Source organism: Aotus nancymaae, unplaced genomic scaffold, assembly GCF_030222135.1.
Source record: "Aotus nancymaae isolate 86718 unplaced genomic scaffold, 86718_ANA_hifiasm-v0.15.2.pri h1tg000012l, whole genome shotgun sequence".
NCBI classification, from domain to species: domain Eukaryota; kingdom Metazoa; phylum Chordata; class Mammalia; order Primates; family Aotidae; genus Aotus; species Aotus nancymaae.
In genome coordinates this window covers 36689624-36715459 of record NW_026988423.1, presented here as the reverse complement: position 1 = coordinate 36715459, position 25836 = coordinate 36689624, and the positions used below count along the sequence as shown (strand labels likewise).

The 25836-nt window shown below is 45.9% G+C and overlaps 1 protein-coding gene across 8 annotated transcripts in view; it reads right to left on the bottom strand.

Moving 5' to 3' along the window:
• Window positions 1–534: 534 nt before the first annotated feature.
• Window positions 535–25836, bottom strand: part of NTM (neurotrimin) — a 970307-nt gene continuing 945005 nt past the window's right edge. For 3 of the 8 annotated variants that reach the window (XM_012449173.2, XM_012449174.2, XM_012449181.3), the window contains 6 exons: window positions 22662–22796; window positions 20155–20275; window positions 15668–15819; window positions 12678–12713; window positions 7270–7302; window positions 535–2303 (listed from right to left, as the gene is read on the bottom strand). In XM_012449173.2, the coding sequence (XP_012304596.1) occupies window positions 2203–2303; window positions 7270–7302; window positions 12678–12713; window positions 15668–15819; window positions 20155–20275; window positions 22662–22796 (578 nt within the window). In that variant the 3' untranslated portion in view covers window positions 535–2202. The remainder of the gene's footprint in view (window positions 2304–7269; window positions 7303–12677; window positions 12714–15667; window positions 15820–20154; window positions 20276–22661; window positions 22797–25836) is intronic. The other 5 variants (XM_021672581.2, XM_012449179.2, XM_012449183.3 and 2 more) reach the window with 2 other exon arrangements.

Sequence of the window (25836 nt, the reverse complement as noted above, 5' to 3'; positions counted from 1 at the left end):
CCTCTTATGTGGCTAGAGGTGAGGTTTGGAGGTCGGGTTTGGAGGACTGGTTGATGGGGTTTGACATTATTTAAAACCAAACACACAATGTTACAAGTTGGCTTTCTGTTTTTTGTTTTGTTTTGTGTTGAGGGGAGATTGTTTTTGGCTCATGGGGGTTTTCTTGCCTGTTTTCTGTGACAGTGACTTTCTGCTGCCTCCCAGAAATAATTGGACCTAAAGTCTTCTCCCCGACTAGACTTGACCTTTGCCCACATTGTGTGGTGAGATGTTTGAGCACACACCGGACACTGGCAGCCCTGACCAGGACCTCCTGAAGGCACTGGAAATGCAGTCCCTATCAGATAACCCTCACCTTGTCTCTGCCAGGGGATGGAGGAGGTCCCGTGTCCTTCCTGTTTGTCATCTCAGCACTTGTCACCCCTCCACCCCAGGAGCATTTAAGAGCCCATCCTCCCCAATTCTTCAAACCTGAGCTAGGCAGGCTGTGACCCCGCACCGCTGTAGAATGAGGTACCACACCAGGTGAAGAGGGACATGGAACATTTTTTAATGTCAAGTCAGAGACAACCCCACCCTCCCCGGTCCCCCAATCCCACTTTCCCTCATCACATCCAGGACCCCTCCCCGAGGACTCTCTGGTTCCCAGACTTTCGGGGGAGGGAAAAAAAAGATTACCTAAAAATTGCATTTTCTTCTCTTTCATACACACTCACACAAAGGTGGGAAATTAAATAAAATAAACCAAGAGGATTGAACTCTCCAGTGGTCACGAAGGCATCAGAGATTCCCATAATGGGCTAAAGCAAGTAGGTCCTGACGGTTCTCCTTGTTCATTTGCTTGCTGTCTGTTAATGCTGGAGGGCAGGATGGAGAAACGGGCCACTGGGGGCGGCCTACGTGCAGAGCCACACCTGGAAAGATGCTGCGCCTGGTGTTAGTCGGATTTTTTTCTCTTTTCACTTTTTATAAATGTCTCTGACATGTAAATAACCCAAGAAAATAAAAAGGCAGGAGCTGATTACACAATTACCAGTAAACTCTATCATCTTTTAGAAGATCAACACACAGCTAACGCCATATACAGCATGCAGTAATGTCTGAGAAAGGACCCTGCGGAGAAATAAAATGGCTAGAACTCTAACAAAAAAAATATATGTATATATATATTGTATAATATATGTCATCAAAAGAAGCATAGCCAACAAACCCAAGATACAGTGCAGATCACCTTTCCATTTCTAAACAGTGTGTAGAGAGCATAGTATTGTCTGCATGAGATGCCAGAATCGGGAGGAATCTGTAGCGCTGGTGGAGATGTTGGTTAAATCGGATGTATTTTTGGTGGATATGCCAAATCCTCACCAGGTGATTAGTGCCTGGTGTGTGGTCCACCAGTTGTAAACCTAGTTAAGAAGTACACTATTCAATTCATTTTTACTGTTTAACAAACACACTTCTCTTCACCCTTTTCAGCTGTGTATTTTTTAGTTTTGTCTTGTTTTTGCACTAAGTTCTAGACTCATATCAGAAAATATAATTAATAAAATTAATAATGAGTCAGAATCCCTTGTTATCCATGATGTCCATGTAGTAAAATGAGAAAAAAAAAAAAAAGTTTAACGGTGTCTTTTGTGACTGTTGTTTGTGGGATTGTTGTTGCTGTCGGACGGTCTTATTTTTTTCCTTTTTCTTTCTTTCTCTGTCTTTTTATTTCATGTTTCACAACACACACCGTGGTGGCACAGTCTACCAAAGTGCCCGCAGCACCACGCTTGGGCCGGAAGGTCTCACTCTGTTTGTCTCTGTGGACTGATTGAATTTGGGATGGCCAGCTCCAGAATGTTCCACGTGGGGCACTCTGTGGGCAGAGCGGCTGAGCCCTCGCTCACACTGGCACCAGAGAGGTCACACGATGCAGCTTGCAGTGGGTCCAAGCCGGGTGTGCATTCTTCCCATTTGGGAAAAGAAAGAAAACTCCATTGTACCTAAATATCTGCAAGGCAATTTTCAATTTCTTTTTTTTAAACTTTTTCCCCCAAAGTATTCTTTGTTTCCCTCCCTCAAATTTCTGTCCCATGAGGCTGTGTTTCTTCTAATTTCATTTGACTATATCTGATTGTTGCTGTCGGTGTTCCGTTGCTGTGGTGTCGGTGGTGACGGTGGCAGCAGCCTTTCCCGGGTGGGGAAGTGGCATTCACATCAAAATTTGAGGAGCAGGTGCAAGACCAGAAGAGGCAGCAGCCAGACGCAGCCTGCCCTCCTCGACGTGCCATTGCTCACCTCGCTGACGGCGCCCGGGCCTGTGGAGAGAACACACTCGCCGTGAGTGGCCTGGGAGAAAATGGAAGGAAAGCCCGGTGAATGCCTGGTCATTCATCTTTGCCCCTAGTGAGGTGTTGCCCCTGGTGACATGTCCCTCTAAGTGAAACACGCTGTTGTCATTTGGCCTTGCCCCTGGTGAGGTGTCCCTCTAAGTGAAACACGTGGTGTTCCAGCCCCAGCATTAGAAGTGAACATTCTATGACTCACATCTCCCAGACACACACACACACACACACACACACACACACACACACACACACACTATGTAACAGGAAGCCTTCCCCGGCAAACAGAGAACGTGAGGCTCAGGTTAAAGTGTCCTGGGCCTTCTTCCTTACTGTGTCATAACATGCAAAGACCATGGCTCAGGCTCAAATTCAAGAAGGCTGCAGACTCATTAATATCCTACACAGAGCTTTAATAAAGTCAGACTCCTGCACTGTGTGCCTCATCACCCATCCACTTCCGAGCACTGCCTGCCTGAAACACTCACCCACCCTCCAGCTGCTCGGCCTGTGGCTCCAACAACATGTCTGCCTGCTGCTGCTGCTGCCTCAGGCACAGAGGCCATCCTGCCAATCACTCTATGTCAGGGCAGGGCACCAGGGTTCCACCTGGAGCACTTGACCTCTTCCCCATCTGGATGGGGTAAGAGCAGATGCAGTTCAAGAATCACATGTCTGCGAGGCCGAAGCCAGCCCACATGGATGGAGGTGAGATCAAAGAAAGAAACAGGAAACCTTTCTGTTCATGTGGATGTACTTGGAGATTAATGAGGACACTGGGAGGCACAACCTGCTCCAGTGTACGTCCTTCAGTGGGGAGGTGGGGGCACCTTTCCCTGTGAGGCACACACTGACATGGTCGGCAAACAGATACTCTTTGAGATGGAGACAAACACAGAAGGTAGGAGAACTGCAAGGTGGTACAGCTCCCCAGCAGCTTCACTACTGTTCTGAAACATATGCTTCCTGGCTACCTCAGCCCTTGTGGCCAAGAAACCACATGACCAGTGAAGCTTTGGTTTCTGTAGGGTACGTAAGTTTGGATGACTAGATGAATTAGGTACCCAAGGAGCCAGGCCACCTTCTCAGACTGGACGTGCTCTGGCATGCTCTGTTGCATTCAATTTAGTAGAGGTATTTAAAGCTGGTGGCCTCACTAAGTCCATGTCCTCCTGGGGTAGGGAATAAGGAGTAAAGCCAGAACTTGCCTGCCTGACTTGGATCCTCAGCGTTGGAGACATTTCTGGCTAAAGCAATTCAAAATCAAAACAGGCTTCTTGATTCCATGTGGGATTATTCCATCATGTCTAGAACTCCCGGCCTGAAGGCACTGCCCATACGATTTTATGTCTTGGCCTTTTGGGATAAATCCCTACTTTAGGGGTAGTGGCTGAATAGGTAGCCACAAGATTGAAAAGCAACAGGTCATCAACCTCACGTTTCCCTGGTGATTCGCAGTATCCCTAAGGCCAGAACTTCTCAGCGGTGCAGATCCCCACGCTGAGAAGCCCAGGGGATGCTTATTCTCCTCTTTACCCTGCAGAAAGGAGAAAACACAAAACCAAAGGCATCCATGCTGGGATATAGATGACCAAGGAGCATTCCTGCAAAACTCCCGAGGACTTACATTTCAACCCAGACACGCTTGTCATTTAGGATCAATCACTAACTGGTTGTGTCTTCTAGAATCTAAAAACACTGTGTGTCCACAAAAACCATCAGCAGACACTCCCTCTTTGCAGCCGCTCACTCTGCCATCTACACAGCACATTCTCTGGAATCAAAGGAGAGAAGCCTCCACCCGATGCCTTCAAGGGTGAGATGAAGAGGAAGAGTTCTCCGAGGAAGTCTGGCAACTCCAGGATTCTTTCCACCAAGGCCCTTGTCTGTGCCTGAGGCTGAGGACTCTGAGATGACAAGCGTGGGTTTGAGTCCACCTGGCCCAGCGGGCCATTGTGGAAGCCAGGTCTCATGTTTTGCCTCAGCAAGTCAGTAGTCACCTTCTACCTTCATACACCTGCGTCACACAGTGCAATTCCACAAGTGTCTTGCACACTGGTGTGCTCAACTCCTGGCAGGACACACAGCTGTCAGCACACTGCTCTGCGTCTTTCATCCCTTTTGCTCTCCTGAACACCCATGCACATCTTTGAAATCCATTTTCCATTCAGTTCCCGCGCAACTCACCTCCCGTCTCCCGCTCCCTGCCAATGGCTAAGAAGATGTCCTGGGTAAAAGAGACGGAAAACAGTGCCACTTCCCTACATTGAGATGTCCTCTCTTCTCTCCTTCACTCCCTCCTTGCATCCTGACCAGCCAGTGGAAGCCTCCAGGGAGAAGAACGCCACAGCCAGGTGTTCAGCCCAGCAGGGGCCTGGCGTGGTTACAGTGTAAGGGAACGCTGAAACCTTGTTTCCAGGCTGGGGATTCTGCAGCCCGGGAGACGACTGAGAGAGAGCAAACGCCCCCTGTGGCACATCTCAATGGCCCTGCAGCTATGCCAGGCACTCTCACTGGGTGTCTGTGTTTGGTCTTCTTGCTACGCCCCTCAGAGTTCTTTTGTGGTTCTGCTCCCTGCTGGGAAGCACTACGGAATGCTTGTAGGGATGAGTCCTGGCCTGTTGTGTTAGAAAATTCTTCCTATGGAAGACAGAAAAAGGCCACCGAGTGCCTGCCAGCCATTCTCTTGCTTGTAGTATATCTAGGAAAAGCCTGAGAGGCCCCTCTGAATCTCTCCGTCTCCATCTCAGGCTGGTGAGGAGCTGGCACTGACCATGTGACCATATCCAGTCTGCCCACCGCAGCCCACCCCACAGGTACATGCACTCGCCACCCCCCAAACCTGTCTATCTCTTCAGCACATCCAGGACACCTGACCTGGACCAAGCTGGACAGAAGCAGAAGGAAACAGGTAGCCCCAAGGCAGGGGCATTCCACACCATCCTCTCAGAGGAGACAGCCTGCACCATCTCATCTTTCAATTCCCAAATATATTCACAAATTGGGCCTTGCCACCTGTGGCCTTGACCCCTGGAATTTATTCTTTATGCTAATTCCAGGGTGATGTTTCTGCTCCAAATCGATCAAGTTCCTCATTTATTTGAGTCCAACAGCTTAACACCAAGCCCAACTTCTCGGCGGAACGAGCACTACATTTCGTGATGTGTCTGCGATCTGCATCCGCGGTGCCTCTTCTTGCCACAGCTAGTTCGGTGCCCTTGCCCCTTGCGACACAGCCACACGTGTGCACACAGGGGTGGGTCTTTTTTGCCCACTCTGACACACTCTCCCCTTTGTCTGAAATGTGCCTCATGCATATCATTCTTCTTCTTCATTTCAGCTCCTCTTCCAGCCTTCAGACACCTTTTCCAGGCAGCCTTCCCTGGCTCGCTCAGTGCCATAAAATACTTACCATTCAGTGTCATAATTCTCTTTGTCTACCTTATTTGTATTTCCTCCTCCTGTGTCTAACTTATTTGTATTTCCTCCTCTGTCCTCTGTGCAGTAAGCTCCTTAAGGGCAGAGTCTGTATCTCATTGGCCCATGGCAGGTATTCAACCAATGTTTGATGAAAGAAGGAAGGGGCGCTGCCATTCATGCTGACATATCCACATTTATTTGTCTTTGTATTTTTCTTTTGCTTATGATTGTACTTGAAGAAAATGAAACAAAAACTTTTTTGTACCTTGCGCTCTTCCTTACCTCAATTTTCTCTTCCAAATACCTTTCCTCCCTGTTTCTAACTATATCCAATACAAGTTACTGAGAATTCCTGTGGCTGAGTGGCTGTCTACATAGAAGCAAAGCCACGTCAATTAGGATTTCAGACAGAGTGCTTGCATTTGGAAAGCTATCATAGCACCTTAATGACACTCATGTAGGAGATGAGAATGATTACCTCCCTTTCTAACATGTGGAAACTGAACTTCAGAGAGCTTAAGTGACTTTCCCAAGTTTCTTGACTTCTGTTTTCAAATGCAACTAGCTTCCCACTATCTCAGAGATGCATCTTCAGAGAATCAAGAGAAGACAGTGTGGCCGTATGGCCTGCTCCTCCTGGGTACAGGTTAAGGTGGGAACCACAGGTGTGCGGCTGGGTCCCGCAGGCGATCCCACACTGAATGAATGCTATGAGGAAGGCTTCCATGAGATGAAGACCTTAGGTCCAGGCGGGTGTGGATCACAGCACCCTGGGAGTGAGGCTCTCTCAGAGCCAGTGCTGGCCAGAGCGACAGCTCAGCCCATCTGCCTAGTGACACGGGCCATGCAGATGAGGCCTCTGTTCTTCATTCAGCCACGCCTCCACTCCACAGTGAATGCCTTTATTGCCTCTATCTCATTAGAGAGCTGTGGAGGCCTAAAGAGACTAATTACCGGGACAGTTAGGGTCCCAGAGAACTGTGATGAGTGTCAATTATCCATCGGAAACATCTGGCAGGAATGAAAGCTTCAAATAAGATGCATTTTATTCGTAGCCAAGTGACTCACCCAAGAACCTCCCCCTTCCTCCCATCTGCCCCTCCCTCCCACCACTTCCCTTCCAGCTCCAAGTTAGAGAGATAGAAAGAACGGTGCAAGCAAGGGCAGCATGCAGGGCCGAGGTCTGCGAACATCGCTGCATTAGAGCATCCGTGTGAGGAAAGAGGCAGGCCTGGTGCAGAGGAGCCCAGAGCTGGAGCTATTCTCAGCACTGACAGGTGCTCATTAGTGCTGCCAGCAAAGAGAAGTTAGGCTACTGCAAGTGGGATCTACCCAGGAAGGATTGGAGGTCCTTGGGGATGGGGTTAATCTAAATTGACATGCAGATGGCCCAAGGTCCAGGTTCCCTCTGGGCTGCTTCCTGGAGTTAGCTCAGGAAAGAAGGCATGTGGAAAGAAGGTGAAGAGTTTTACAAACCCCACACCCACCAAGGCAGCAGCTGCCTGAAACATATACCAACCTTTCCAAGGGGTCAGGGCTGTAGTTTTCACTTCTAAAAGAAATTAAAAACAAGCCACTGTTAAGGTCGGAAGAAGACGGAGGCGCTCACTTTGCCGTCAGAAGATTTCAGGAAGAAGCTGGTGCTCCTGGCGCAGGAGCATCCCTGGGCCTCTTGCACACACCCCTTGCTGTCCTGACCATTGCCCAGCCCTCCTATGTGACCGCCCTCTGGTTTTCTGGTTTCCTTGGGAAGCCAGTTGCCGCAAGAGGTGAGCAGGTGGCTGGAGAAGGACCGTGAATGACAGTCAGATTGGACCAAAGATGGAAGCAGAGCCAAGATTTTAGCAGGTGACACAGTTGCACCTTAGGAGCCTGAGGCACCAAACCAAAACTCCTTTGTAGAACAACTTTCTTTCTTTGGTCATCAGGCTATCCTCTAATTCATTGAAGCCTGTAGGCTTTAAGTATAAAGGTGATTGCTACATATGGATTTATACTACAGCATTTAGCCATGTATTTAGAAACACTGGCAAGTAAGCTTCCATGTTCCAGAGGAGCCCAAACCACTGATATTTGACTTTCCTTGAGGAGTTGGACAATACCAAGTCCCACAAAGCCTCATCTCTCTGGGGCAGCCTGCAGCTGTAGGACCCACCCCTGTGCTGCTACAGTAGCACTTGCTGGGATCTCCCTGTAGAAATACTGGGACGCTAGCCCCTCTCTGCTGCCTAGACTGTGAAAGATCTCTATTTCACCAGCTTCAACTGGCAGAACAACCTACAGGTTTCTCTACCTTTTCTGTTGATAGTAGATGCCTTGTTTGGCCTGAATTTAGAATGAGATCTCTAATCTCTTCCTTCCCTCTTTGTTGTTCACCATGGATACAGAGATGATGGAAAATGGCACTAAAGCTTTTTGCATCAAAGTGATACCTTGGGAGTCTATGTTCTCTGTGCAAAGGTCCTCACACACAGGAAGACAACCTAGATATAACTCATCCTAAAAGCAACTAAAACATTTGTTCAAAGTCAGATGAATACATACCTGTGCATTCAAGCCCTCAATCTATTCTATAAAGTCACCTGACATATGATATCCCTCTTGATTTAAGTGGCCATTAACGACCCTGAGAGGCTACCCTGAAGGTACGAAGAGGTAAAGGGTTTATCTACGATCAAAAGTTTTGTGATTGAGAAAATATCCGATGTACAGCAGGATTGTGGAGAAAAGCCAGGGGTGAGGACGCCATGTTGCCTGTGCATTTAAAAAGGATGGGCCCTTGAAGTCCTTGCTGGGCCCCAGAAACAAGCTCAGAAGCTAAGGAGGGGGAGGGGTTATTTTCACTCATTGTCTTATTTAGGTACCGGTGATTTTTGAGTCTCTCTGTGCCAAGGAAAAAAGATAACCGGAAGGAGGAAGGATGGACTGAAGACAGACTTGAGAAGATAAAGTAGTCATAAAACTTTTACCCCCAAACCACAAGCAGTTTGGGGAAGGTTATCCAGAGAGTGATGGGAGTGCTGGTTCGGATTGTGCTGGACTAGGGGCACAGGGAGAGCTTCCATCCGGCAGTTGGGATTATCATCAGAAAGAAGAATGCATTGAAAGCACAAGTTCCTGCTGGAAATACCAGAAGTTTTCTATAAAGCAAAGACATGAAAAAAACTTCAGCTTAATTATTCCATCCACATGGGTTTTTTTTTTTCCTCTTTCTCTGAATCTCCAACACACACTATTTGAAAGAAGACTAACTCTTTTTAGTATCCATAGAGGTAAAGCACAATTTGATGCTCATCCTTGACTTTAGCTAGAACTCATCCTGGGGCTTTTCCAGGTAGCGAGAGTTCAACGCTCCCAGTTAACAAGAGTGTCCTTCTGATCCCACTTGTACCCCACCACAATGAGGGGGAAAACGCCAGGATATTTTCGTGTATACTCTAAGCTCATCATGCTCTCTCCAGTCCACCCCTCTTGCTTTGGTACTAAGGAGAAGGTGCATGTGCTGGCACTGTCCTCTGTGCCATGCTTGAGATGCTTCTGTCCAGGGTGTGTGGTGTCCAGCTTCCAGAAGCAGGAGCCTTGCTTGAGCCAGCAAAGCTAGTGCCGGCCGCAGGCTCAAGTCTTTGAGTAACAACTTGACTATCAGGAACATAAACAATCCCTGAAAATTCAAGCATGTATTTTCCACACAAAGACCTCGACTGAAATTTAATTGATTTCTTTGTTAATGGTGTACTAACAATAAGTCAAGGAGGGTGGGAAAATATGTTGCCAAGAAAGAAGGACGAAAGAAAGAAAGGGAGGGAGGGAGGAAGACAGGAAGGAAGAGAGGGAGGGAGGAAAGGGGAGAGGAGAAAAGAACGGAAAAAAAGAAAAATAACAACAGTAAAAAGAACCCTCCCACCCTATCTCCGAGTCAATATTCAATGCCTGCTCAATCCAGAATGTTATATTTTTGCCAGCAAAGCCAATTTAGCTGAATCCGAGTGTCCAGGTAAGCACAGGGCTGTTGTCTTGCTCCAGTGGCCAGAGGAGGGCCGTTTTCATGTGAAGATGGATATATAAACCTTCTGGCAAGAGGGTGAGGGAATTTTCTTTCTTTTCTCCTTTATATTGAGACACACACATACCACAGAAATGCTTAACTACTGGATGACCTGACCTAATTAACTGTCTTTAATCCTCTGCAGGCAAGAACTAATCATCTCTTCTGTTGCATATATAGAGTTTCTGATATGTAGAGTTTACTTTGGTCCCCCATTCTTTAATAAATTGATTTGATGGTCACTGTGAGGTTCACAGACATTAATCAGCCAACCTTTCCCAGTCGACTGATAACATCAAATCTGACTTAATGCCTAGGAGATAAAAGACGAAGGGCCAGTGGGTGGAAAATGAACAGCCATGGAGCCGCTGAGTTTGCACTGTGGCCCTAGCGCACTTTCCTGTACAGAAGTTCGGTGAGGGATGGTGGAACAGCCCTGAGTCCTTATTTATCACCATGAGAGTCCTGCACCACCAAATATTAATAGGAGATGTGACACGCAATCTATTTTGTTTGCAAAAGGGAAGCAGAAAAATACTTCAATGGTGGCAGAAAATGCTGAGGAAGAACGAAATTCTTTTATCAAAACCCTTCTAGTCCATCCAGATATTGGGTAGCAAAATAGCTTTGAACTTCTCTTAAAGCCAAGTGTACTCTGTCAGTGGAAACCCGTGCATTTATATAAATCTTTCCCGGTATTTCTGAGGTAAGCTGAGTATAACTTGGAGGGTATTTCCTGAGAAAACAGATAGCTCTCTATTGTACTGAAGACTAGCAAAGGAGGTGGAGGAATGAACACAGATGAGTGCGGTAAATGAGCGCAGGTGCAAGAGCTGTTCTCTCTAAAATATTTCTCATTGTACAAGAGTCCAGCACCTATAATAAAGACTGTACTAACCCAACTGTCAGAACATTTTAGATGTCCAAGGCCTTCTTCCCTGACCCGCTCTCCTACGCCCAAGAAGGTTGCTGAGATGAGGAGTTGAGCACACCTAAAGAATCAGAGTAGCAAGTTGGCACAGAGAACCTTTCACTGAGACCCATCAGATCACAAGGGAGAAGTGAGCAGTCCAGCTTTTTTCCAGCAGATGAGGCCTAATAAAAATGTCTCCTGCTCCTTGCCCCATGCTCAGTGACCAGGCAAAGTAACTTCTTTGGTTTAGTTTGTGTTTCTGGTTGATTTTCCCATGGTTGACTGATATGGGAAGATGTTCTCTCTGTGAGCTGAGTACACCTTCCGTTAAATACCATCTTGTTAAAAACCCCTACCGGAGTTTCAAAAGCTCCGATTTCCTCTGAGAATGAAGATCTCAGGGGGCGAAATCAGCTCAGTCCTTCCAAAAGCATAGCCATGGCAATGCACGTCCACACTCCAGGCTCTCTCACTTCCCTGGTACTACACGTTAGCCACTTTTCTACTGCTCTCTGTTTTATGTTTGTGAATACACTCACATGGAGGTTCAGCAAACACAAGTTGAATCATAGGTTGAATCTGAGTAAGTCAATTGACTTCACTTTTCCTTTCTATTTCTTTGTTTGATTTTCTTGCTCGTGGTTCATCACTGTGGTGCTATACATCACTAAGGTGAGTAATGCAGCCCTCACTCTTTCCATGATAAAGCTACCTTTCCTCATCTGTCAAGCAGCTTCCCATGTAATGCATTTCATTTCATCTCCCTGTCCACCTCCGAAGTCTACAGCCATCCTCCGATGACTGCTTGCAAAGCCAGGATGTGAGTGGATGAACAGGGTGGTGTGGGGTGAGGTGGGGAGAGGAGATCAGGGGATTGGGTGGAAGGTGGGAGAAGCATTCCCCTCCCTGGCTTCACAGCTGCCTTCCTGCAAGGCTAGTGCTGTGGTCAGCACTGTCCTCAGGGTGAGAGCAGTGCACGTGGCACATGTTTTATTCCACCACTCGCTTGGATGCTTAGTCATAGTCTTAATGAGTCACTCACTCTAGGTCAGTGAAAAAATTGGAAGGGATGTGCAAAGACAGGGAAGAGACGCAGGAGACATTTGCAGGGGAGGGCTGGAAGTGGAAGAAGAGGTAAAGGGACGGTGGAGAAGGAGCTGATGAGAAATGAGTGAAGGACCCTGACGATGTTCCGCTGAGGCGCGTCCTTGCCTTTCGGTTTAGGTCTGGAGATTCAACATGCACCTCACACAGTTTTCAAAGCCTTTGTAAGATGCACTCTCCACTGACTGTTGGGACAACTCTGTAAGGTGGATAAAGCACATCAACTGTATTGTACAGAAGAGGAAATTGAGCTAAAGAAGGCTTAGTGACTTGCCCAAGACCGAAGAACCACTAAACGCCAGGCCCTAAACTAGACCTCCGTGGCATCCCCTGGAAATCATTGAGTATTGGCAGCCACTCCTGCAGCGCCATGCGCATCTTCCTCCTTTGGAGAACCTCAGGAGCCAGTTGACACATTGGACAGAATATCTGAATCATAGTGTGCCTGGTGTCTGATTCTGCTGCTGAGGGACCATCAATAAGATCCTTGTTATGAAACCTGCTCAGTCGGTTGAAGTAGTCTTCCTACAGTCCCAGACTGAGTCTCTACCTTGTGCCTTTGTGCTGATCTCTGGGCTTTGAGATTTTAACGATACTTTCTTTTTTTTTCTTTTAACGATACTTTCCTTTCCTTCCACCTCCCAGCCCTCCTGGGGGAGTGTGTGCTAGGGATGAGCAGAGACAAGGGAGCTTGAAGTTTCCCTGGCTCCCCATCACCTCCTTCAATAGCCTTCCACCGCCATCTTCTAAGCCACTTTACAGACAGGAGCTTCAGGTAATGCACAGCAGGGGAAAGGGAGTGGGGAAGGCGGGCTCTGGGATAGAGGGAAAGGGAGACAAAACATAAAGCAAGGAGGATACTGACCTTGCAACAAAGTTGAGCTCGTAGGCTCATTTAGTTCTAAATCGGTTGAAGGACACACAGGAGAGAAAAATGAGAACAAACACATAGATTATATACAGTGCTATATATTTGTAATATATAGTTTGTATACTGCTTTCACAGACATTTCTGGGGAATGTATAATAAAAGGAAGACAGAAACCAAAGGTAGGACAACGTGTGGCGAGAGAAACACTGACATGCTGTGTGTTTCCATACTGCACGCCACGGCTGGGATGGGAGGGAGCTGGCCACACCATACGCTTTCTGGTGCAGCTGGATTCATTCTTATTTGTGCTGAGCCAGGCTGCCAATTGGATAACAAAGAACTAAAGTGTGTTTCCAGATGAGACTTGTTTCCCACTTCCCTGCCTCCATTGTTTCCTCTTGGGACACCACGTTCAGGAATCTGCCCCTGGCACCATGGTAGGAACAAGCTCCCCAGAGCACTGTGATTCAGGAGTGTGGGAGCAGAACTCTCAGAGGCCCCTGCAAGCCCTGCAACCTTAGAGCGCTTGTGATGGGAAGGACCAACCTGCTCCTGTTTGGCTTAAGAAGCCCCAGACCGCTGGACTACGGTCTCTTGCAACAGAATTCCTCACTTCCCAATGTCTAGACCATATGGAGACAGCGTGCAGTTTATGCACAAGTCGGTGGCAAAATGATAATTTTTCTGGCTTTCTGTAATGCCACAGGAGAATAAACTTCATCAAGAAGTCTGTAATTCACACAAAGTAAATGCTGTTTTCCAACCTACCCCAAGTGTGCTTGCTGGCTTTTAATGGAAACTGACAGGGAAAATTCCCTAATAAATTCATATTTGTCAAAAGACCTCATTGATGGTGATCCTCAGTAATGAACCTAGGAGCCACAGTAACATCTGAACTATTGGCTGCAAATACTCATCTCACTCTGGAACGGGGGTTGCGAGCTCCACAGAACTATGTTACCCAGGAAGCATTTCTTGCGATGGGCTCCTCAGGAATGATGTCTCAGCTGAGGCTAAAAAATTTAATTGGTTTCTGATTGAAACATACTGCAAACTTTTTCTCCTTAGAGATTTAGCATGTCAAGACTCCGAGACTTCTGGCATTAAGGAACATCCCCGCATGTACCCCATTCATCTTGGTTTGACCCAGTCTTTCTAAACATATTTGAATACATACTATTACTTTTTCATGTCCTTTTTAGAAAACCCTGAACTCCAAAGAGCTGGCAGTGGTAGAAACGTCCCGAAGGAAGCACAGGGCAGATGCTGACAGACCCACGGGGCAGAGGGTCCCGAGAAGTAGACGTTGTAATTGCTACATGTGCGTCTGCTGAAAAGAGCATATTTATGACCCAAGCTTCGCCGCTTTCCTTGTCATAAATGCCATCTATTTCACTCTTACGAGAAACGTTTGCTGCTTCTCCCTATTCTCATCCTGAGATGGCTTAAGGGGAAGAAGCTGGGGAAGCAGAGAGTCGTGATAAAGCCCACGGCTGAACCATCTCACGCAACCAAGTCAGGAGAGAATAGTCAAGGGGGAGGACGATGACCACTGTAAGGATGAGGACTGCTGTGGCCAGAGAGCAGGACTTGGGAGGGGTTAATGGGAAACTGAGGGGGAGCCTTAGATTTGCAAGGCAAGGGAAGGAAGGGTATGTTCCTTCCTAATCCTGGTCTCTGTTCATGCAGACAGACACCTGCCAAAAAGGCAAAAAGCCCTGACAAATGTGAGGGGCACTTATGGTCATCAACATGTGAGATGCCAGACAGATCAATCACTGGAATCACAGCCCTGCCCATTCTGAGCCACTGGCTCGGGGATCAAGGGCGGCTTTCTCCTTTCCGGCCCTCTCAGATAAAGCTGAGCTTTATTATTTGCATGGCGTAGAATGCGGGAGGATGTAATAGGGAAGCAGAGATCGTGTGGTGAAGCAGCGTAGGCTCTTGATTCGGAGCGAGCCATATACGCTGCCACCGGGGCACATGGCTGGGCTACGCGACTTTCCCCAAAGTTCTCAGAATATAAGGAAGTTGTGTTCTTGCCAGTTATCTGTCAAATGCCTCCCCTTACTTCCCCATCACATTCAAGAGTGTTGTTAACATGGGGGATTGGGGAAACAGATCTGAAAAATCTCAAGCTCTAGGAACTTGACGGGGTATGAAGGGATTTGCCTGAAAGCCAACCGGAATTTAATCCTGTGGCCTGTAAGGAGGCTCTGCGTTCATCAAGGGATGGAGCCATGATGAGATGCCTGGAGCCCTGCCTGGTGGCACCATCGGGAAGGCAGGCTCACGTCTGCACAGCTCTCTGCTCGCAGGGGCAGGCATCGGGTTTACAAGGGAGCTCGCTCATTTGCTTCTGCTATCAATACAGTAGCCAGATATATGACGAAGGTGGGGCTCTTTACATCCCAGTGACTGGAAACAGTTTCAGAAAAGGGAAAATTTTACACTCAGCCAGTGAGCAAAGACTGAAATAGTAAACGTTACCCTCTGAGCTCTTGACTATTTTACCTAATTATGATTCCCACGGTCAGTTTAGGAGACAACACTGAGAAAAAAAAAATCAAATGACATTTTTGGCATTCTAGAGTCTTTTTCTCCTTCTCAGGATCTTTTCCATTATAGAATGAAACACGAACATTCTTTTTCATTTTTCTTTTCCCACTTCTGATATGTACACATGTAATATACATATACTACTTTGTAAACATGCACACTGTCGGTCTCTGTCTCTCTTGCTCTGTCTCTTTCTGTCTCTCTCTGCCTCCTCCCTCTGTCTGTCTATCTCTGTCTCTGTCTCTCCTGTCTCCCTCTCTCTTCCTCTATTTCGTTCTCTGTGTCTCTCTCTCTCTTTTTTCTCCCTATCCTCATCCACTGCTGTCCTGCTAACTTCTGACCCTGGCCTTGAGGGGCCCTCCCACCCAGTTCTCCCATTCTGCACCCTCCCCCCTCTTCTTGCCCAGCTCAGAGCACAGTCTCACCAAATAGCATGATGCTGGCATTGGTGTGGCCCAGCTTGTTGGAGGCCACGCAAGTGTAGTTCCCATAGTCATGTTCAGAGACATTGAAGAAGATGAGTTTTGAGAGGAAAGGTCTGTTTTCCACTTTCACCCCTTTCTTTCCTTCAATCAGTCTGAGAGAAACAAAAGACAAGAAAAAAAAAAAAAAGAAGAAGAAGAAAACAAGATGGTTATATGTCCTCATAGGATAGGCCCGGGGATTTGTGATCTTCTCCTTGCCTGCCTCTGACATCATTATAACCACTGTTTGATGCACTCAACCACACCATAACGTAGCACAGATAGTGACACGCGTTTCTTGATTTTCACATATGTGCCCAGGGACACTCCTGCCAGAACATCTGAGCTCCCTAGCCTCTCATCCTTGCTTTGTGCCCTGTCAGTCACACCACAACAAATACCCCCTCCCAGCTGTGTGGCGTTCAGAGCGAGATGATTCACACAGTAGGTTCTCGAAGGGTGGACTTGATGATGCTGGTGATAACGAAAATGGTGATGGTGATGATGACAACCGTGCAAATGAAAACCTCAAACCTCCGAGAGAAGAGCGACCTGAGGAATTTGAATGAAAAATGTTTCTCAAGCACCTGGGTAATCTAATTTCTCCTTAAGCACCGGAGGCGTCGTCTAGATAATATTTAATTTTTTGGCTATGAAGAGGAGAAAATCATCATTTACTCATCAGGGGATCATGAAGGGCTTGGAAGGAGTGATCTGCCCAGACTATTATAGAGGATTAGTTTGGAGGGATTAATGATTCCTAAGAATATGTCCCTCTAGAAGCAGGAAAGTCTCCCTGAGTGCCACAATAGCAGCCCAGAAAGCCACAAGGACTTGCGTTGGTCTAGGGGCCACTAAAGAAATGCCACAGGGAGTTAATTGGGGGGAAGTTAGGTATGCTTATTACAACCATGGATTCTATTACTGGGCAGATAAAAGGGTAAGGAGAAAGCTGCTGTCGGAGTAGGTAGGCACGTGTCCTCCTTCTCAGGAGGCTCTTCACAGCAATTCCTATAACAATCATGGACACCACCTACCTTCCTCTGCAAGATTCTGAAATGCTCATTTCTTAGAATGAGCTTTAAGCCAACCTTTTACTTTCCCTGAAACGATTTGTAATCCTTACCCTGAAGCTGATTCTGTGCTATGGGAAAGATTAAGGCTAAAATCCCTTCTAATGAAGGATCTCAGGGAATATGGACACAAGGCTAAGTGTCCTGTCTAGGGCCTGGCTGGAGCTCACCTTGTAGCAAGCAGACAATGTCACGGTGGGAGCATATTGGAACAGATTCAGGGGACATGCTTTGAGGCAAATGGATGCTTACTGGAGTCTTGAAACTGAGAAAAACAGAACTCAAGGCAGAAAGAGAAAGTGAAGCCCAGTGAGACAATGATGAGGAAATGTTTTGCAGACCACAAAATGGTATTCAGTGTAATGTATTTCTATGGAGTTAGACATAGATGACTCTTGCCCATCCCTGGGTCACAGTATGTTTTTGGCATAGAGGGCAGCTGCTTTGTCATTATCTGAAGACCTGCCTCTGTGGAATTACAGAATAATTTTCTCCACTTCTGCAACTTACAGTAACTTTGATCAGAAAAGAGAGCCCGGTTCTGGCTGGAGTTCTAACCCAACATCTGCCTCCAGGGAAGTCAGAAGATAGGCTGGACAGACTTGCCTTGCTTTTCATTATGTAGATGTTCCTCCGGGAGCCTTCCTCTCCAAAAGCTAGGGGCAATGAACTGGCCTGAGTCCATGACTTCATTAAAATGCTAGCACTGTCCAAATGGAATGAGGCATCCGGCTGTGCAGCCAGAGGCCACTTTTACATTTCAGCTTGTTATGTACATATTGATCCTCTAGGGGGTGCTGTCCATACCTCCCACCGGGAGGATTCGGTGGGCAAGTCAGGCTGATTGATCCCACTGGCCATTTTGACACCATTCCTCCACCATGGGGAGGAAGCCTACCCTTCATAACCAAACTGTGAATGAGATTTCAGCTCCGCAGTGGGGAGAGACTTAACAGGAAGCAGGTTCCTGCTTGACAGCTCTGAAATGTCTTTAGCTAAAAACAGCGCAGGGGGCCAGCAGCACTTTGCAGCTCCTGGGAGGACACACTTTCCCCTTCTCTGTGCCGGCACACACCCCCTCCCTCCTGCACTGCTTCCAGACCTCGATTTCTTATGAAAGCTGTGGAATTTTCATTAGCCAGTGCCCCTGTTGGATGGGTGGCCTTCCTTAAGTATAGCATTCCATTCCTCTTTCTTTGTTTGATAACACATAACAGCACGCAATTGAGTGGTGCTAGCATGTGGCCAAATGACTTCTCACCTAACGCTTGAGAAAATGGCTGTCCTCACCACACAGTTTCCTTTAATCTGCCTTGGAAGTCTGCTCATCTCACTGGAAATGGTAGAGGGGCTAGAGCTGGTCTTGGTCTTCCCCCAGGGCAGACACAACATGCCTTGGGAAACCTGCGTGGCAGACCCAACGGGCTGTGACCAGAACCTCAGAGGCAGGGATGCCGAGGCTAAGCTGGGTGCCAGGAGGAAAGACAGCCTGTCTCATGGCAGCATGTTGGAAATTAATAAATACATGAGCATCAAATGGAAAACTGACCTAACTAAATGGAAAGGAAAGAAAAGGAGAGGCCATCAGAAGAACTGAAAGGCAGGAACAAAGCAGCCTGAGCCAGGGGCCTCTAAAACCTATCCCTGGCCCTGCCAGCCCGCTCTCTCCTCCTGGGTGAATGGTGACGGGGATGGCTGTCCCTGTGGTGAACCCAGATGCTGCACATAGCAGAGCTCTCTCATCCTTTTACTCACCATTGGCCACTTTTGCTTTATTTTCCTCCAAGATTTTGCTTTCTCCTATATTTTGTTTCTATTTTTCTCCAATAAAGAATTAGAGTAATAGGACGCAGCTGATGAGTTTTCACTAAGACCTAGACAATTGAAGGTTTGGGAACTGACCCCATAGCTCAATAGGTTTTTGGTTTGGTTTGGTTCAATCATTAATTTTTATGCCTCAGTTTACTTCTTAGTACAAGGGAATGGATAAGTGAAACAGAATTTCTAAGTCAGGTAACCACATTGATCAGAAAAACACACTCCATTCTGCTTAATTCTTCTTTCTTGGAAAAAGGGGGAACACCAGCTCTATTTCTTCTGTTTCTTTGAGAGTTTGTTTTTCCTCTTTCTGTCTTAGTTCTTTCATCTGTAAAATGGGCTACATAAATATCATACACCTCACTAGAAGCTGCCAGAATATGTCCTTAAAGATTAAAACAAAAAAACAACACTGCTTTTCATTTGGGGGGTGGGTTATGATAAGACACAGTGAATCTTACAACTGATTGACATGGTTCTAAACAAAACTCAATTTTCAATCTAGAGGCTAGAAAGAGCTTTTGGTGTCTGACTGAATAAGGAAAGAGAGCTAAGGCCGGCTGAAGATGTGCACGCAGTGTGGGCAGCCATTCACTGGCTCCTGGCCCGTGGTTTCTCATGCTGCACTCCTTCTCAGAATGCCCTCTTCATTGTTTTTCCTTCTCAGCTTCCTGGCTTCCCTCACTCCTTCCTCCTACTCTACCCAACATACACCTCAGGACTCTTTTGCATCCCCTATGCCACCATCCCTTTTTAAGTGAAAATGTTCTGAACACAGGCAGCTCTCCCACATTTCCCATTGTTCATCGGCCCTTAAAATGGCTCTTTGATAACAGCAATTGCCCCGGTGCCTGGCTGTACGGAGATAGTGATCCCCGCACTGACATGCCATTTGATAACGCCTCGAAATGATCATCTTCAGTGACTCACAACAAATATCCCGAAAAGGGCTGTGACAATGGGAAGGAAGGGAATAGTCCCCTCTCTTTTCTCCTACAGTAAAAGAACAACTTGGGCACAAAGCGAGGGCTAAATTGGGTCATGGACTCTTACACACCGCTACTGATAGCGTCTGGAACAGAAGGGGAGACCTGTTAGCTGCAGCTAACTTCTTAGCCACTCCCGGGGCCCCGTGAGCCTTCCTAGCTCCTCGCAAGCCTTAGAATGTAGTAAAAATAGCTTCAGGCGAACACATTATGTTCTTGGCCTATAAAAAATTCACAGGCCTTACAATGCTCCTGGTGGCCTTTCTCTTGCGATTTTGCTTTTCTAAAAAAAATATTACCTTTCAGGTCTGTTGGTTGGCCAGTGATAATTCTGCATGGTGACATTAAAAACGTCGCTGAAATCCATTAATGTTAAGAAAAGACTTGTTTGCATATTTGCCCCCTGTATGCAAACAAGTCTTTTCTTAACATTAATGGATTAATATTAAGAGGAGACATTCAAAGAGGATTTTATGGAATTCGTTTGAAACTATCTGGAATCAGGATCCTGGAAGAGTTTCTTCTTCTGGGGATGGGGGTGGGGGCGGGAGGTGAAAGAAGGAAGCTTTACCGTTTGTCATCCTTGTACCACTGGAATTCTGCTGAGGGGACTGCTGACGCTTCACACTGCAGTGTCCCCTTTTGTCCCACGGGGACACCCGTACCCTTGGCTTCTGAAATGTATGGTGGATCTGCAGAGAAAAGATGTCTCATAGTATTTCTTTTTTTTTGAGATGGAGTCTCCTTCATGTTGCCCAGGCTGGAGTGCAGTGGCATGATCTTGTCTCACTGCAGCTTCTGCCTCCTGGGTTCAAGCGATTCTTCTGCCTCAGCTTCCCAAGTAGCTGGGATTACAAGTGCATAGCACCATGCTTGGCTAATTTTTGTATTTTTAGCAGAGATGGGTTTCACCATGTTGGCCAGGCTCATCTCGATCTCCTGACCTCAGATGATCCGCCCACCTCAGCCTCCAAAAGTGCTGGGATTACAGGTCACCACGCCCAACCTATAGCATTTTATAATGCGTTTTAAAATGAGGACGGCTGCTTCATTTGTTGATATTGTTTCTCATTCTCTGTCCCAGCTCTGCTTACTTAGACGGTAAAATTGCTGTAAAAATTGTACCAGAGAATGAAAACATTTTTGACGCCGCTCTAGGGAAAAGCTGGGTCTTCCTAGCATGTACGGTTTCGTTCTCCTCTGCACAGAGTTGAAATGACCATGTGCTCATGCGTATTTTCTGTTTACACTTTTTAACTTTCTTAGGATGATGGCAGCCCATCAACCCTACATTCCATGGGTTGTCAGTCAGCACCTTTAATCAGCCTTCTAGAATTTCTGCACACCACGTTCTTGCCAAAAGTATATAACCTTGAACTATTCAATTCCCATCAAAAGTTCAATTGCAAGAAATAATATTCAAGGAGAATTGCCTGAAGGATATACAGATCAGTCATTCTTGGCATTCTGAAACAGATCCCTGAATCAAACCAGACCAGGTGACCAAACTAGACCTAAGCACTTGGTCTGCATTCATTTTGAAGTCTTTGCCAAACTACCCTTAACATTCTAACAGTTTATATTACAGGGCGTTATGAAAAGCAGCCACAGTAAGCTTGCTATTCCATTTAATGCAGAAATTTTGTACATGATGGTGCTGACTCTATCTCAAAGTGCTCTATTTGTGGAGACCCTGAAGAGAATTTTCTCTAGGATCTCAGTACCAGGGAAAGCAGTGTTTCTCCCGAGCAACCAATTTGCTTTTATCTTAGGGACAACACAAATCTTAAAGCAGGTGATGTTTCCCTCTTTGCTTTAGCAAGGCTAAGCCAAATTCTGCACCTGCACCTAGCAGTCTTGTGGTAATATTTCACGTGCTGGGGTTTTCCTAGCTTTCATTTTCCTAAGTATATTTTTTCTTTGCTTTTGTTTCTTTATGTTTTAGGTTCATCTTTATAAACTGTAAATCATCTTAAGACCCTTTCTAAAAAACAGTGATATGATTTTTTAAATGACTTTTTTTTTAATACTTTAAGTTCTGGGGTACATGAGCAGAATGTGCAGGTTTGTTATATAGGTATACATGTGCCATGGTGGTTTGCTGTACCCCAGATACATTAGGTATTTCTTTTATACCTGTTGCCTTGCTCTTAAACTGCTTTATCTTGACTGGGTTCACATTGTGACACAAACCTAAATCTTAGAGATTGGATATTCGCCTGGATACAATATTCTTCTTCTAACTCCAGCCCGCCCAAATTTTTAAGGAAAAGTCATCTCATTTGCTGATTTAGTTATTGAGTTCTATTTCTTCATAAGTTTTCCTGCAATGTGCACAGCAGAGAAAATCTTCGGAATGTTGTAGGGAGCTAAGTCAAGGTACATAATGAGGAAGCCAGAGGGAAAAGACTGAAAGGAGGTAGGAAATTCACGTAGGATTGATGTCAGAGAGAATCTGGAAGGCTGAGAAAGAAGAATGAGGGGGTCCACACAGGGCCTTCCAAACTTTTTAGATTCTGTACCTGTATTAGTAACAAGCAAATTTGTTGATACATCCTCTAAGATCTGTATCAGAGCTATTTGTATGCATACCATGCACAGCTATAATTGTAAAATAATGAGATACAATAAACGTACCATAAATGAAAGTTCTAAACTTCCTTCATACACTCTAGCTCACAGTTTCCTGTCCCATTATGGAGATGCCTGGTATAGACAGTGAGCCACTCCAGCACAGCTGCATTGTGTGAGTAAATTACGGGAAAATTTTGGATTTGAAGACATGTTGATATAAATTATGCACTGGATGCCATTTAATGATCTCCCAGCCCTGTAAGTCAAGTTTGGTATTCAGTTACTTTCAGCTCCTTTTTTTTTTAGTGTGACACTGTGACGCCTTGAGATGTCAAAGACTAGAGTTTGAAATGGTTGCTCCTGAAAGCAGAGCATGGAAAGGGATGCTGCATTCCTTCCCACCCGAAGTCAGTAGCTGGCTGTGCCAGTAGGCTCTGTGTGGCGGCCGTGACAACAGGCCAGCCTCGTGCACACGCAGGGTGGGAAGGCAGTGGAAACACTTACAGTTCACGGTGACCTTTACTCTCCGTACCACGGGCGCAGCCACGTCATTGGAGGCACTGCACTCGTAGTCCCCTGACTGCTCCCGGGTGATGCCCTGAATTTCCAAGTATTCGTCTTCACTCACAAAGCCAACAGCTGCAGGAAAAGCAGTAACGTGTGGTGAAATAGAAGGCAAAAAGACCAACCCATATTAACCTAAAAAAAGAAGTATAAAATGGTTATGTCTGCAGAGAATTGTGCCACTTGTAAGCTCCGATTCGGAGGAACTGTGTGGCTCCTCCCTCCTCCGTCTCTTCTACACCTCTGCACCACCAGCTTGTCCTTGGTTCCCCACTGGAACAGCTGAAATGTTTGTGTTCCTAACTGAACCAAGCACAGCGCCTAGAGAATTACTGATCCCCAATAAGTGGTTAATAATTTTGACATTTATACTGCCGGTATCTTACCAAGCAATCGTGCTCTGGGATCTGAGTTAGGTAACTTAACTCTTTCTGATCTCAAGGTATCACTTAGACTGAGCCTTGAATATAAAGTTGATGACTGTATCCTTGAGCATGAATTAATTAAAAATGCCACACCAGCAGCTTCACACACACACACAAACACACACACACACACACACACACACACAGATGTACCACAAAGGCAGCGGAAATAGTAACATAATAAATTTAACTTTCTGTTTTTTTGACTCAGACAATTAATTGGATAGGCAGAAATCAATGTGCTAAACTTCGACGTGCTAGAGCTCCCAGGTACAAGATCCTAAAGACAGAGTAGCCATGGGACTCTGCACTTGATGCCTAACTGTAAGCCTGTCAGAAATTTGTCAGGTGATATGGCTGCGAATCCACTCAGCCCTGTCATGACTGCAGGACTTGCCGTCTTTAGTGAAAAATTATGAGTACCAATAACAACCCTCCACCTACCAGACTCTGTGCCTGACGTCTGCCATGAGCACTCAGTTATGGAAAGACCAAGATATTCAAGGCTAGAGGAGATTTCAAAGTTCTATCCCAGAGGCACCTGAGCCTTAGCTTCCTTGCCAAAAGACAGTGAAAAACAAAAGTAACGGCTTACATCCTCAGTTATCCTCCCTTATCTCTTAAATGAGGGTAATTCGGATGACAGCATCCTAAACCTGGATACCTCTAAAGGCAAAGAGGTGCTAATAATGATTATTAGCAGACAACAGGCATAAGTTAAGACTGTCTCTAGCAATTGAGAAGCATTTTCCCAAACATAATACATATAGAATCCTAACACCTCACAGGGTCTTAGGGCTATTTAGACTAACACACAAATATGCACATATACACACGTATATACTCACACACACATACGAAAGCACTCTGAGACTCCTGTGTGCTGCACACTTGTTGATTTAGCTATTAATCCTGTAATCTGGATGGAGGCACAGCCTCGGGTGGTGTAGGATTGTATGAATATGAGTGGCCCAAGAAAACGAACAAAGGACCAATATTCCCCAGGTCATAAAAACCTTCTATAACGCCACATGTTTCTGCTGGTTCAGATCACGAAAACAACAGCCATAAGAAACCAATATAGCAAGGGATGATGTGTACGGTCCATAAGGGATGACTGTTATCTATTCCATGACAGTGCTGAAGTAACTATTTTGTCAAGGTAACCACGATAACGGTAGCAACAACAGTAAGACCGTGGTCTTGCAAAGAAGGGCCACTGCCTTGTTCCACTCAATCAGCGCCGTTTGCCCATGATAAATCTGTGCCACTGCTCAACAGTATGACCAAATGGAGCCTCACTTCATACATCCTCAGGCCATAGGCAACCTACACTATGTATATACAGAAACTTTCTTGCCTCTGTTACATAGAGAAGAGGAAAAGAACAAGCTACGTCCATTATAACAAACAAGGAAGAGTTATTAAATTCACAAGACAAGGAACCTGTTCATAAGTAGAAAACGTGGCCCAAAAGAGCAGGATATGGAGGGGACAAACAACATTAACCGAAATAGACTCATAGTTCCTACCAGTGAGACACTTCTAATGGTCTCAGTAGCCTTTATTAATGTTGTTTGATAAGTGTCTTTAGGGCAAAGGTACTAACCTTGATTTGAGGATGGGTGGGAGAACTGAGAAGAGCTTTGAACGAAGAATCTGTAATTCCTCTTGTGTTGTCGTTGTTTATTTGCTACCAACCACGGGCTTACATTTGTCAGATCTTTCCCTGCCACAATGCTATAATTACTGTGCCAAGCATCTCGGAGACCAGTGTCACACTTAATATTCCCATTAATTTTAAATGGTAGTCCTTGGTACATATGTGTGACAACTGGTGTCATATTTTAATTAGGCTTGCCCTACACCATCTGAAATTAATAATAGCTCGAATTACCAGTGTAATTTATAAATTAACAGTGCTGCAGCATTAGGAAATAAATTAGCTCTGGACAGCTGTTTCTGGATTGAGCTCCAGGGTTGGAGCAGTGACTGGTAGGATCTCAGGTCTCCTGGGAGGCTGTGTAGTACTTCACCAAAGCAGGGAAGCAAACAAAAAGACGCAGGTTCTCTGGATCTCTTGTGCTCTTCAGCTAAAGTTCAAGCCTCTGTTTTAATTCCATAATCCAAATATGCTCTTCTGTGGTCACAGTGAGGTTTGCAGGGGCCAACCTGTCATATGGAGATCCAAATGGAAAGGCCTGTTGGGGGCACGACAGTCCTAGACTGAAACGCAGGTACACAGATATTAAGGCCGTCAACAACAAGAACTCGTCGGGGTTTCTGCGGGTACATGGGTGCATTAATGTATGTGTAGTTTTGTGTATTTATGTCAGGTGATCTTGTGTAGGAAAGGAAGTTGGATGGCTCAAGTTCTGGGGAAGGCATATGGTCTCTACTGATCTAGATTTCTAATTCCAGAAGAAGGAGATTTTTTTCCTGAAGTCCTCCTGCAAGAACATTGAGGCTTAATCCTAGCATCCTATGTTCCCTGGACCAAATGTGCAATCATAGAGAAACCATAATGACTTCACTGCTCACCAGTTATTACATGTACACTTTTTGATTGAGTTGGGTAAGGCAGGTAAAAAGTGACTTGTACATAGTAAGATGCTTAATAAATTAAAGCTTTCCTTATCATTATGCTCACTTTTCTCCTCACCCACCTTTTTCTCTACTAGAGGCATACG